The sequence below is a fragment of the Theobroma cacao genome, chromosome 9, assembly GCF_053813885.1.
Source record: "Theobroma cacao isolate CCN51 chromosome 9, ASM5381388v1, whole genome shotgun sequence".
Lineage (NCBI taxonomy): Eukaryota > Viridiplantae > Streptophyta > Magnoliopsida > Malvales > Malvaceae > Theobroma > Theobroma cacao.
In genome coordinates this window covers 46,566,527-46,580,688 of record NC_142647.1, presented here as the reverse complement: position 1 = coordinate 46,580,688, position 14,162 = coordinate 46,566,527, and the positions used below count along the sequence as shown (strand labels likewise).

The 14,162-nt window shown below is 35.4% G+C and overlaps 1 protein-coding gene across 1 annotated transcript; it reads left to right on the top strand.

Moving 5' to 3' along the window:
- Positions 1–3,747: 3,747 nt before the first annotated feature.
- Positions 3,748–10,248, top strand: CSLA02 (cellulose synthase-like A02). Its single transcript, XM_007015899.3, has 9 exons — positions 3,748–4,522; positions 4,668–4,766; positions 5,128–5,380; positions 7,294–7,404; positions 8,066–8,202; positions 8,283–8,396; positions 8,518–8,717; positions 8,807–9,022; positions 9,585–10,248. Exons 1-9 carry the CDS (start codon positions 4,193–4,195, stop codon positions 9,736–9,738), a joined length of 1,614 nt encoding a protein of 537 aa, XP_007015961.2. The 5' UTR covers positions 3,748–4,192; the 3' UTR covers positions 9,739–10,248.
- Positions 10,249–14,162: the final 3,914 nt, after the last annotated feature.

The window sequence follows — 14,162 nt, the reverse complement described above, 5'->3', positions numbered from 1 at the left end:
GGAAATTTTTTATTGCTAATAGAAAAATAGTGTTTGATATAAGAATGAATTATTGTGAAGACAAGAAAAGAAAAGAGGTGGAGACAAAAAGGGCTCCACATCCCATTCTTACCATGGTAGGTCACCCATGTCTAACTTTTTGGCACATTATTTTCGTGATTAGCCTCAGCTTTCCAATGCCATGGAGGAGGATCTAGACTACCGGCCATAAAGATTGTGGGTTAGTCTGTTTGCCCTAACTTGCCTTACCAACTGGATCTTTAGTATCCAACTTACAGATTTTCTTCTTCTTTCGGACAAACTTACAAAATGCATTAATGTCTCATATTTTGCTATATATTACTGATTATATCATTTGTTAAAACTGTTGACTATTTGCATCTTAATTTCCTCCAACCAACAGGATGCTCAGAGATACAGCATGTAAGTGTCCAGCATCTGATCTGATGTGCAAGGTAATTCCTCATTTCACCAAACAAGGTAAACGTGATCAGGAAGGAGTACTTACTCCCACTGGATGTAACATATGGAAGGACAGTTTTAGCAGTTGGACAAGAAAGTAAGGTGTGCTGAACATTAGAAAATGGAAAGACCAAGTCCGGCACATGGCTTGCTGAATTCACAACATGTGTTTTTGTTTTTTTTTTGTATCCCTTTCCTTCAATGTTTGACTCATTATCAGCTAGTAAATGTGGTGAAATTCTAGAATTAAGAGAACGATGTCCCAAAATTTGACAAAAAGACAAACATGATGACCCTGGTGTCAAGGATCATAGCACTTGCTTGATTAATTAAAGCAGCTAATTCTTCAATTAAGATGCAAATGACATTAAAGATCCACATGATTCGGCAAGAAAAATATATCACAAATGTCGAATAAACAAGAATAAGATATATCTCTAAAATTTTTATTTTTATTTTTTTGTGCTGGGAATTCTTCGTTTTGGATTTGGTCTTGTAGGCTTCACATGGTTGTACATTTTGGACTTGAAAAAAGAGGAACACTAGTCAAGATCGAATTATGTTTATAATAGAAAGTGCAGAATTTCAGTAAAGAACGGAACGTGAGCCTATCTTTTTCCATACATTATCTTGGTGAGATAGGGGACAAAAGCATGGATCACACCGCTCTAGGCTCAAAACATGCACCAGGCTTCAGTAATTTTCTGATCTTAAAAAGCCACTTGCCGGTTTCAGATGCATAAGCCTCCCAAATTTTGCAATTTGCACCATCACGTTTAATTGAATATACAAATCTATTAATTTCGCCATAGTCAAACTATGGTTTGCAGTCTACTTGAAACAGTTGCTAATTAACGCAATAGAAAGCGATGAAAATGACAAAATACTACTACAGGTACTACTACTAAAGTTGTATTAGGTTTGAAGTTGATGGACTTAAAAGCACCTGGTTGAGTGGCACTATGTGCGGAGAGATTGTGCATAAAAATACAAAAACAAAAAAGGGATATGCTTTCATATTTGTTTTTCTTCATTGTTTTTGATTACGATGGGAAACTACATCATTTTGTACACTGAAAACAATCACGTAATCAACGAAAGAAGCATGTTTATAGCACTAATTCTCTTGTCATTTCACGGGTCTAATAAAGCATCCTAAGAGGAATTGTAATAGTTGAATCAAAGCCATCTAGCCAGCCACAATTTTAATACTTGGTCCTATCTCACATGATAATTGGGTGTAGGCTTTATTAAGGTTTGAATTATTCATATACTCGTATGCATAATATTTTTCCTCTTTCCATATCATAACATCAATTATATATGCCAATTTAGTTGAGAGAATTAAAGAGCAAAACTGTTTGGTTCTTGGGCCCTTTTCTTCTGTTCTCCTCCATCTCAAATTACCAATTTTAGTCCTGATCTTGGCCCCCTTTTTTTTGTATAAAAAATATATATAAAACTATAGAATGAGTACTCATTTTCATGAGATTCAACTGTGCTCCCCCAGAAAGGAAAAATCTAATCAAATTTATACAAAATAGCTCTTTCCTAGCAAACTTTTAGACTGAATAATGTATGATAACAGATGCAGAAGATTTTCAGCTATCGGATTTTTACAGTCATTTCCTTCTGCCTGCTAGAATACATTATCAATTGTACTCTATCCTCAACATGATAACTTTAAAAGAGGAAAAATCTTGCTATTATCATTGAACCTTTTTGGTAAGTTTTATGACTTAACTTAAAGCTTAGCATTTCACAATATATTGATTTCCTTAATCCATATAACATGAAATGAGAGCTTCTTAAGCTTTCTTGCAGACAAAGTCATCGAGGGTATATCCTTTTTCTAAAGGAATAATAAACATTCATGGTGTTTCAGAACCCACAGTATCTAATTTATTTCACTAATGTCACAAAAGCTTAGGCACTTCTTTGAAAAGTACAGTCCACATCAAATGCTCCTAGCTTCGCAGGCATATAGAGCAAAGGCAATGGAAATAATTGCTAGACATTCCCCTCATCTTAATTTTCTCTCGTCAGCTTAGAGGGTCAAATCAATCAATGAACTACCGTTTGGGAGATAGAATTTGGGTCCCAAATCAGATGGTGCCAGCCTCCTTTGAGCTGAATATGGGTCTATAAGATTCATGTCTCTTTGCATAAATGCAATGCATTTGAAAATTTTCACTTAAAGGGTAATCAAACAATCAATAAAGAGAAGATGATACTTACAAGAATGGTTTTTGTTGTTTTGTTCATGGCCATTAAAGCTATTAATTGGGCACCTATTTTGCAGACATAAGAAGGTTAGAATTGTTAAAGTATCTTCATAACGGGATTCATATTTTGCAACTACCCCTTCTTATTTAGAGTAGAACAAAGTTGATTCGGAAACAAGACATTTGCTCTTATTTGTCTCATTCTAGTTAATGCTTTAGTTCTTATTCATAAAATAATATTTATGAGCGATTAAATCTTCTTGTCATGCATTTAAAAGTAACTAATGAAGGATTGTGTGATCTGGTAAACCTCATTCAAGTCTAAGCACTAAAAATGAAGCTGACAAATAACAAGAAAAAACCATACGTTTCCAATGATAACAGAGTGAGAACAGAGAAGTAAATTTTGGTGGTAACAGTAATTTCAATGACAAATTTTAGTGTGGTCACATTTGATTAATGCGAGGAGGAGAGTGGGATAAGGTATTTCAGTCAACCAGTTCAGAAACTCACAATGCACCAAGAAAAATACATTGGCTTGGGTAGATAAAAATGGGAATGGGAAGGGAAAACTACTTCTCCAGGTTGTGCTTTGTCTGCGGCAATTTTTTACTAGTAACATGAACCTGATTCTTGCCCTCACAAGGAGTCTCTCCTTTAGAGCCTTCTTCAATCCTCTCCCAGATGTACTTTTTTTAACTTTAAGGTACAGGCAGTTAATGACAATTCCCTGAAAAAGTGAAAGTGTTTAATCTTTGGCTTTTGCCATTGGAGCAGCTTACAACTAATCAATCAGAAAATGCCACAACATCCAAAAAGTGAAAAGAAATTCATACTCTTGGGTGGGTTATATCAGTAACTCAATTAATCTTTTCTTGTATAATGACAAAAAGGTCCTTGCCAAGAAAAAATCCTTGTAATCTTGCAAACTGAACTAATCAAAAAGTCCACTCACCCCTCTAGTTGGAACAGTTAATGTTCTCAGCTTTTATGGTCACCAAAAAAAAGTATTACTACAAAAGAAAATTAATAGGAGAAGGGAGTAATTAAAGTCCAAATAGGACCAAATCTGACTATAAAAGGCCCATCTTTCTCTCTCTATCTATTGCCCTGCTTTCCTCCCTCAGAGTCTCTCCGCATTCCTCTCTCTCTTGCAGTACCATCTGTTTCTGTTTCATTTTGATAGAAAGAAACGGAATCTGCATTGGCTGGCATAGTTGTGAGAGAGCAAGAGGAGGGCTGGCAAATAGCTACTTCTGTTCTTCCCATCTCTGGGATAATTAGAGGAGGGAGTGACAGATTTGAATTTGGTTCTTAACTTTTTTGTGTTAGTTTCGATATAATCAAAGGCTTCTTCCAAGTTATATAAAGCCCCATTTTCAACTACATTGTTCACAAAAAACCACTGAGAGAGATTCTTTTTTGGCTTTTCTTGGTATCTTTATTTCTTATCCCCTGTTTTTTCTCTGTTTTCCTCTTCTCTGCTGAGTGGGAGACAGGCAGAGATGGCTCAAATTTCACCAAAGCTGCTGATTCCAGAGTCCTTTCAAGTGTCAAGAGATGATATTACAGGTCAAATTGGTTTGATTTGGGAGCTTATCAAAGCACCATTAATTGTTCCTCTACTGCAACTTGGTGTCTACATTTGCTTAATCATGTCACTCATGCTCTTCATGGAGCGTGTTTACATGGGAATAGTCATTATTCTTGTTAAGCTCTTCTGGAAAAAACCAGAGAAGCGTTACAACTTTGAGCTTATTCAAGATGATGTGGAACTTGGTAGCTCAAATTTCCCCGTGGTTCTAGTGCAAATCCCAATGTTCAATGAAAAAGAGGTCAGTGTCTCTCCCTATTTTTCTCTGTTTTCTTCTCGGTGAACTTGTTTCTTTTTGGTATTTTGTTTCTGGGTTTCAGGGAAAAGGCTCAAACTCAAAAGTTTGCTGCTTTATGATTATTTTTTTCTTCTGTCCCTTGGAACAGGTTTACAAGATCTCCATTGGAGCAGCTTGTGGACTCTTATGGCCCTCCGATCGTCTTGTGATCCAAGTACTCGATGATTCCACTGACCCTGCAATCAAGGTAAAAATCTTACAAACATTCCCCAATACGTTTCTCTACCCATTTGTTTTCATGATGCATTTGGCTCACTCATTTCCTTTAATTTCCTCTTCAGTTGCTACCAAAGATTATGCATTTTAATTCTCTTAATAATATCAAATCCTTTTTCCTTCATATTAGCTAACCTTCAGCTCTTTCTTTTACAGCATTATGCATTACTGTCATTTTTTAACTGTGAAAGCATAAAAACTCATTTACTCCCAACATTTATTTCCCCTCACCTTCCTTCCATCATTGAATTCTTCATTATTATCCCCAGTGGTTTTTAAAATTGCCGAAATGGGGTTTGAGTTTGAGCTGATTTTGTTCAAAAATCATGTAGCTAATGGTAGAGCAGGAGTGCCAGAGATGGGCAAGCAAAGGCATAAACATAACGTACCAAATCAGGGAAAACAGGACAGGTTACAAAGCTGGAGCCTTGAAAGAAGGGTTGAAGAGAAGCTATGTCAAACACTGTGAATATGTGGCCATTTTCGATGCCGATTTCAGGCCTGAGCCAGACTTCCTTCGAAGAAGCATCCCTTTCTTGGCCCGCAACCCAGACATTGCTCTCGTTCAAGCTCGCTGGAGATTTGGTAAGCTAAACCTTGTTCTCTGAATTTAATTTAATTAATTAATTACTCTCATTTAATGACCTGATTACCTTACTGCTTAAATTTCTCAAGAGTGTCGGTGGTATACTACTATTTGGTTTTAACTTTCAATTTTCCCTGGTGAACGCCTTTTTTTTTTTTTGTTTTAATTCTCTATTTGGGTTTTGGTTTTTGTCGGCGGAATTGGTTGCAGACTGCATGGGGCAGAAGTGGGTCCACAAAAAAACCCACCAATCACGGGGTGGGGACCCCAGTTTGCCCTTAGCCATCTCTTTAATCAGCCGTATATCACTGTTCATGGGACCCATCTATGAGAATTATAGTATTGTATGATAATACCTAATCAATCTTAATAGTAGGCAGCAGCATTACAAGATGTGATTAGTTAAGGAAATTACACTAATGGGATGAACTTAGTTATAGACATAAAAGTGTAAGAACTCAACGGGATCCATCCCTCTCTGCTTCACGAGGAAGGGTTCCGTTGAATTTTTCATAATTCATAATATTTTGTTGCGTATAAATAATAACAAATATATCACTTTTTTTATGTTTTAAAAAATTTTATTTTATTTTTTTATGATAATTTTGAAAAATAAATTCGATTAATTGATTCATAGCATCTGTTTTTCAATAGTATCTATGATACTTTTAAGGTTAATAAAAAAAAAAGAATCCCGCAATTTTCTTTTTTTAGATGACACAATCACAATATATATTTAATATTTGTAATTTATTCTTCTTTTATTCAATTTTTTTCCTGTTGACCAGATATCAAGCAAATTCTTTCTAGCACCATTTTATATGTTAAGATACAAATATTTTTTTTAAGAATTTTGAAAAAGTAATTTTCATTTTTAATATTGAAAAATCAACAATTTGACATTGAAATTGCAATTTAATAAAACACGTTTCGGTGTGAAAATTAAAATGAAAATGATATCTACTAACGCGAAGTAAATATGATTAAAATTTATATATCATGTATGACTTGGAAATTTGTTTAGTGTCTTTTGAATTTATTTTGTTCTATTAGGAAAATTGTAAAACTATTTGCCTTTTTGTGACCGGTGACATGACTTTTATCTCGATTAGCTCAATCAATAGGCTTCGTTCTTCTATTTTTAGTAACTTGCATGTGATTTTGGGGTTGCTTTTGTCACGTCAGAATAAAAGAACAAAAAAGGGTGGGATTTTGCTCTATTGATCAACGACCCAGATTATACGGGTCACGTGGTCAACAGCAAGGGTCCTCTTCAGACCTTGGAGGTTAACATTGTCATTTCAACCGCAGCAGCCACTCCACTTTCCACGTGCCGTTTAACGTTTTTAGTAAAAAAAAAAAGAACGGGGGCCCAGCTAAAAGGTAAAGTTAAGATGCGGGCAGTACTATATCCCCAGTAGTGGACCTTACTCCACTTTGCCGACACTTGGATTTTTTTTTTTCAAGTACCATTGGGATTTTTTTTTCTTGAGAAACAAAAAACAACTGTTTCAAAATTTTTGTTTGGGTGCATGAATTTAACATTATAAAATAAGGCAGTCAGTTACATAGATTTTAGAAGCAACCCTCATGCACTTGTGACGTGGCACATTGTGATTTGAATCATGTGAGGACAAAAAAGTCTAAATGACTTTTATTTTTGTTTGTTTCCCTCTACCTTACTAGGATTCGAACACGGAAAATAACTGCCTAAGGTGCCTTCAACTAATAACTTTATCTCACAAAATTAACAATTCATATAGAGAAAGTGTGAGGATAATCTTAGGGTCGTGATTATTTAATTTTAATTATCCGTACAAGATATGCACGTTACTACGAATTTGATGAAATTAAATAATTATAACGCACATTATTATTTGGAAAGATTTTATTAAAGCGGATCGTTTTGCAGTGAACGCAGACGAATGCTTGTTGACAAGAATGCAGGAGATGTCATTGGATTACCATTTCACAGTGGAACAGGAAGTTGGGTCAGCAACACATGCTTTCTTTGGTTTTAATGGTAAAACCTATTTTTCTCGTTATTCATTTAACAATTAGTTTTGGTTCGTGCCTGTTTGGTTAAGCTAACTACATTTCTCCTCCTTATTGTATTTATTTTCCAAATCAATTTGGGTGACATCTGCTAAGAGCCTAAGACTTCCTCAAAGTTCTTAGTTTACCAGTTAAGTGATGGTGACTCTTGCTTTTACAAATAGATGTAGTTGGTGCTTGAGGGTGACTGGAACTGGGAACAATTTTCTAGCAACGAATTGACCAACTCAACAAGGTTGTCTGCTAGAGTGTCATAGAATTTTCATAATTTTCATGATAAACAATGTACTTAGTTTGAGCCTTTCAAAGATGCTTGAGCTGAAAATTTGTAGATGTTAAAGTTGTCGGTTAGAGTGTTGTTAGAAGTCTGCTTTGCTCAGGACAGATTTGGTGTCTGATTTGATTCCTCCAATGCTGCTTGAGGGTAAATACATAACAAAATTTAAATTACTACTTAAATACTTGAAAGATCAAAGCAACTCTGCTATTTTTAACCCTTGTCAGAGTCATCAAATTATTCATGAATGATGGTAATTAATCACGTAAACATCAAGATTGTGCATTAGATTCCCTATCTAGTGGCTGTTGTCAATTACTATAACTTAAATTTATGCATGATCCAAATGCAGGAACTGCTGGTATTTGGAGAATTGCTGCCATTAATGAGGCAGGTGGGTGGAAGGATAGAACCACCGTGGAGGACATGGACCTTGCTGTCCGATCTAGTCTTAGGGGATGGAAATTTGTTTACCTTGGTGATCTTCAGGTATTATTTCTCTGTGATTATGCAATGCACAGTCCCCCTCCAGTGAGCAGGTGACTTATGCTTCTCTATGTCTTCCTTAGGTGAAAAGTGAACTTCCTAGTACTTTTAAGGCCTTCCGCTTCCAGCAGCATAGGTGGTCTTGTGGTCCTGCTAATCTATTCAGGAAAATGGTGTGGGAGATCATTCAGAATAAGGTTGGTTCAGCTTCAGGACTGCTGTAAATTTTCTCATACATATAAGCTAGTAGTTTTAAGGCTTTCCCTTCTCCTTTTACATCTTATACAGTTAATTGATTTTTCTTATTACATATTGCAGAAAGTGAAATTCTGGAAAAAAGTATATGTTATCTACAGCTTCTTCTTCGTCCGAAAGATCATTGCTCATATGGTCACCTTTTTCTTTTACTGTGTGGTTCTTCCGCTTACCATTTTGGTTCCTGAAGTTAAAGTTCCTATTTGGGGAGCCGTTTATATTCCTTCCGTCATCACCATTCTAAACTCAGTAGGAACTCCAAGGTATAGTATACCCTCAATTGGTTCTCTGGTGTGATATCTACTTTAACATGATTTGCAACAGCAAAGACTAATTTTCTTTGCATTTGCAGATCCATCCACCTATTATTTTACTGGATTCTTTTCGAGAATGTGATGTCATTGCACCGGACTAAGGCAACATTTATCGGTCTCCTGGAGGCAGGCAGAGCCAATGAGTGGGTTGTCACTGAGAAACTAGGAGATGCTGTCAAGAAAGCAGCAGATGCTGCTAAGAACAAGACAAATGCAAAAGCACCCAGGAAATTTAGATTCAAATTTACTGATAGGTAAGAACTCATCTTCACCCTTAATCCAATTGCCATAAAGAATTTAAGATTCGTCTCAGGTCATCTTTCTTATTTTTATTTCTATAAAATACTGCCCACCAAATCTGCATATTATAAACAAAAAAAAATATTTGCCTACTCAACCTAACCCCATAAGTTCTAATGGTCAAATATTTAGTGCATTGCTCTCTGCAGTATGGTGGTTGAGATTCTTCAGGTTGGCACCTTATTAAATAGACAGCCAAAGTGATCAGAGATAGTACATTCTATGGATTTCATTGTTATTGTAGTTGCAAAGGGATAAGGCTCCTATCCTAGCTAACTTCACATGATTCTATTGTTAGCTACTTAGCTTCTACCAATAGATATGTCTGGAAACTTACTAAGTCTTCTCTGAATAAAAAATTTATATAAGACAATATTATAATATGTGAATGTTATATTTAGGGACCACTAGTATAGGTTTTTTTTTACCCCTTCGTTTATTTACCACTACCAGGAAGGATACTTAGCTGTTGTGAATTTTTCTGTGTGTAATTTCTTGTCCTTGTTTTCTTAACAGACTCAACACATTGGAGTTGGGATTTGCAGCATTCCTCTTCATTTGTGGATGCTATGATTTTGTCCATGGGAAGAACAACTACTTTGTATACCTCTTCCTCCAAACAATTACCTTCTTCATCACAGGAATTGGCTACGTTGGCACCATCATCTAGTGGCAGAGTCCTGGTAGCATTTGTGTTGGTGTATCAGTGTTTTTTCTCCCCCACAAGCAAAAGTATTAAGTATAAGTGGGAGTCTGTCTGCAACATTTGACTGCAACTATCACTTATTTTTAGCTCATTCAAACAGAAATAGGTCATTCAACATATTCAGCCCAAAGGCTGTCGCCATCTCTCCCTCAGAATCATTCCAGTAAATGGAGAATTCACCAGAAAACAAATGCTGTTGTTATGCCAATATATTATACAGTGTCAAGGACAAAGAAAATGCTAAACGAGCCTGTAGTAAAGACAACAGGGAGATGATGTTATTTTCTTTGGACAGTTTGCCTGTAATTGTGAGATTTTTTTTTTTCCTTATTTATTTTGGATTTTTATTTTTGGGTTTCCCATTTGTTAGTTTTTACTCAAGGTTTTTGAAGGGAATAAAGTGATGAATGGAAGGGTGAACTTGTAATCACAGTTAATTTATCAAATTCCCAGTATTTATATGTTTCTGTTAAATCCTTGGATTTGTATTCAGAACCCTATAAAGGGGATTTGCCAGCCTGTTAATGATTCCTTTCTGGTCCCTTTTCTAATTTACTTGATTCCTTTCCAAGACTTCAACTGTGGGAATTATTGCTGCATTATTTAGAGATTAAAAACTGTTCTAAACTTTTCATCAGCCAAGAAAAGAAAGCCTTAACTTCACTCATCAACCTTTTACCTCTGACCTATTTAAAACTATAATGACAACCGTTTCTGCATTGGATTTCCCCCTTGTCAACATTTCTTATTGTTTCCTTGCATACATTCCCAGGATTTCCTTAATGTTCTAGATTGATGAAAATGTTAAACTATTCCAAATCCTGAAATCATTGCATCCATTCATACAAAGTACATCTACAAATTGAATTACACAAGTAAACTTCTCTCTAAAGTAACATGAAGCCATACATAAAAATATAAACATACTGTACTTCATTTATGGAAAAGCTTCTCTTGATTAAACTTAGAGTTGAAGCATCGGCTCCCATTTTGAAATTATAACCACAGCTACTAGGATGAACAGCAGATGAACTGTATCTGTGTGCTGAGACACAACCATTACCCATAATCATTTCTAATCTTTTTCTTCTTTCAGTCACTTTATTACAAGGTAGTTTACAAGAAACAACTTCATGCTTACCTTTCATGTCTTGTCCCAACCATTTGCAGCTGGTGGGATGAATTATGCATTCTGCATTATCTTAACATATTGTTATTTATTTTTTCAGCAACATTTTTTGAGTACCCGTTTTCACATTAGGAATCTAACCCTTTCCATTGATGATGGAACAATGGCTTTCAAAGATTAAACTTAAATAATGCTCATTGTATGTTTCTTCTAATAGAAGCCTCATTATCTCAGCTAACTTTTGTCACTTTTACTTCAACTAATGGGAGAGATAAAGAGAGAGACATACAAGCAGACTTAAACTATATCATCCAAAAGGTGCAGTAATAATATATCTGCAACTGGCATATATAATAAGAGAGAGTAGGTTAATGTTTTGATTGAGTGAATTGGGAGGCCTGCAAAACCTGTTTCTATTTAAATCTCCAAGGACTGCTAACAATGATTGGCCTATTGGGCCTTATGAAAGATAATTGAATTTTTAATTGGAGGTCATATAGATTATGGAAACTTCCAAATAAAGTTTTCTGACAATTTATTTTAAGGAAAGGAATTCAAAAACAAGGTGCTCCAGGCATTAACCGACCTTGTATAATCAGCCTTTTCATGATTGTATGATTGACACAGAACCCTTTTGGGCACATGCCCTTCAAAACAAGAAACTTATAACAAGAGCAAACAGAGAAAAATTTTGTGCAGCAATTTAAGAGATAGAAGACATAGCCAACTTGAATGGAAGATTAACAACAAATCAAGGTTGAGAACAATTTATACATCCAATGTTGAAGAAATACATAAGAAAAGATATAGTTCTCTTTGGCTTGAAGTAGGTTAAGTATATTCATAGCCCTCAAACAAACAAAGAATGAGGCTAATTCCTTTTCCTGGACCAAGTTGTGCCCATGATCAACTGCTGCTATTGAAGCATATTGACTTATTCTTTTAACTTTTCTTTCTTTTTTGTACAATACAAATTTCTTGTCTTGGTATTTAAATTGGTTCTAATAGGTGAGGAAGATATATACCCCACTTACCAACTAAGATAACCCTGTAATCCATATTTTTTCCAGATTCGTTTGTATTCCATGGTATATACTCTAATGTTGCAAGCAATGTTCATAAATATAATAATGAGCCTTAACTGTTGCCAACTGCTCTGAGTGACAGCGTCACCAAAGTGAATATGCCATTATCGTTGCAAAGCACAAGGTTTTCCTACCAATATTACAGGTATAGAATAGTGGCAGTAACAAATAATCAATGAAACAAGGACAAGGTGGCATTATAAATGTAACAACCAAACTGTGTCAGACTGCATTAATTTATCTTTCTCAATTATGATGGAAAAACTCTACCTATGATTGCGACAAACAATGGTGCCCTTGTTTCAGGCACTCATTGCAACAATTTCTCTCAAGGACCCCATAGCTAACAGAGTACCTTTTTCATTTCATAGGTGGCGATGACAGGATTTGGAGGCGACAAATGTAGCTTTCTTCGACAGTTACTCACCTCATTAAAGGAAAAGATAGGGTGATGCAGAGTGATAAACCCTGATAATGTAATGAATGATGAAAAAGACTGAACCATGAAGTGGAACAAATAAAAAACTTCAGCTACAACCTGACAGTTAGTTAAAAATTTCAGTGCTAAGTTCCCCACAGTATTGTTTTAACAATGCATGGATGGATTTCACAAGCAAATTTATTGTTTTTACTTCAGCCGTGCTCGTTGCATTATACACAAATCTTAGATTGAACAATCCCGACGGGCATTTTTGTTTATCAGCCTTAGTATTCCGGGGCATTCCCCACATTGTTCCAAAGAGCATTTGCCCATATCTTTCTCCACTGTTTTCATTTTCTCACACGATGTGGGGTTCTATCAATAATTATCCTTGTAAAAATGTTACTACACTTTCTTCAGAGTGAATCTGGGGCTAACTTCAGCCTTGAATCTGCCCCTCATTTCCAAGTAATTTTTTTTTTTAATTCTAAATCTAATTCTAAACCTGATACATGTGTGTGCAGAATACAATAATTGTTTGGATACTTTAAATGGTTAGTTGGCAAGTCTTCTCAACTTCCTGTCTCCTGCTTTGGCTTTTTGGAACTGCCGTTTGATGGATCAATTTTTAACATTGACACATCGGGATCCTTTTCCTTACACAGCCATAACTTGGGGAGTTCTTAGGCCCCATTTTCTGCAACATGGGGTCACCCTCTTCTTCATAATATTCCACAGCATCTACCATCTACTATACTCTTTCAATAACAAGTATCCTCGTTTATTATGAAACTTACTCAAGAAACAACAAAGATAAAATTCAGAGAAATCATGCAAACAGAAAAATATAAAAATTTATGTGGTTCGGTCTCTTACCTACGTCCACGGAGTGAAACTGTTCTTATATCATTAAGAAATTAAAATACAATAAATTGACCTCAAACCAACCGAAGATCCCTTACACACTTTTTTTTAATAACTTCCCAAGAACATTCACCCAAACCACTCTACCTTCATCTAGAGCAAAAGACAGGATTACAATATGTCCCCTTTCTAGAGCTCTCAAAGTATTACTTGCAATTCTAAAGTCTAGAAATTCACTTTTATAATATAAAAGCCCAAAGTAGAACATGATTAGGACTCGATGTGGAATAAGCCTCTCTATAGCTCTCAAAGCACTACTTGCAATTCTAAAGCCTAAAAATTCACTTTTATAATATAAAAGTCCAAAGTAAAACATGATTAGGACTCGATGTGGAATAAAAAGTTTAAAATCATACAACTATTTAATGTATTATACAAACAAGAATCCTAATCAATTAAGATCTAGAATTATAGTCAACCTAAAACTCAACAAATTTTCACCTTTGACTTGAATTCAAATTCCTTAAACTTCTTCCACCCGTCGCACCTAATTTCAACTTTCTAACTCAACCTACTTTCCAACACATTGAACAACTCTTCAAGCATAAAACTTTTTAAATCATTGGCCTTTATAATTACCACAACTACACATACCGAATCAAGCATGGTCCAACACTCGATTCCACAAAACTGTTAATGCACCTGTGCAACCATCAAGCCAATGGCATTAATTGACTTCAGAAAAGGACCTCGACGACCCTTCCAATTCACTATTGATAAGATTTTTCATACTTTCACCATCGTCTACATCATGGGAACCTTTCCTTACCTTCTCGGCAAATGAAATCTCACTTTAGTAGCTACCATCTCCTGTGCACTGTTCCCATCC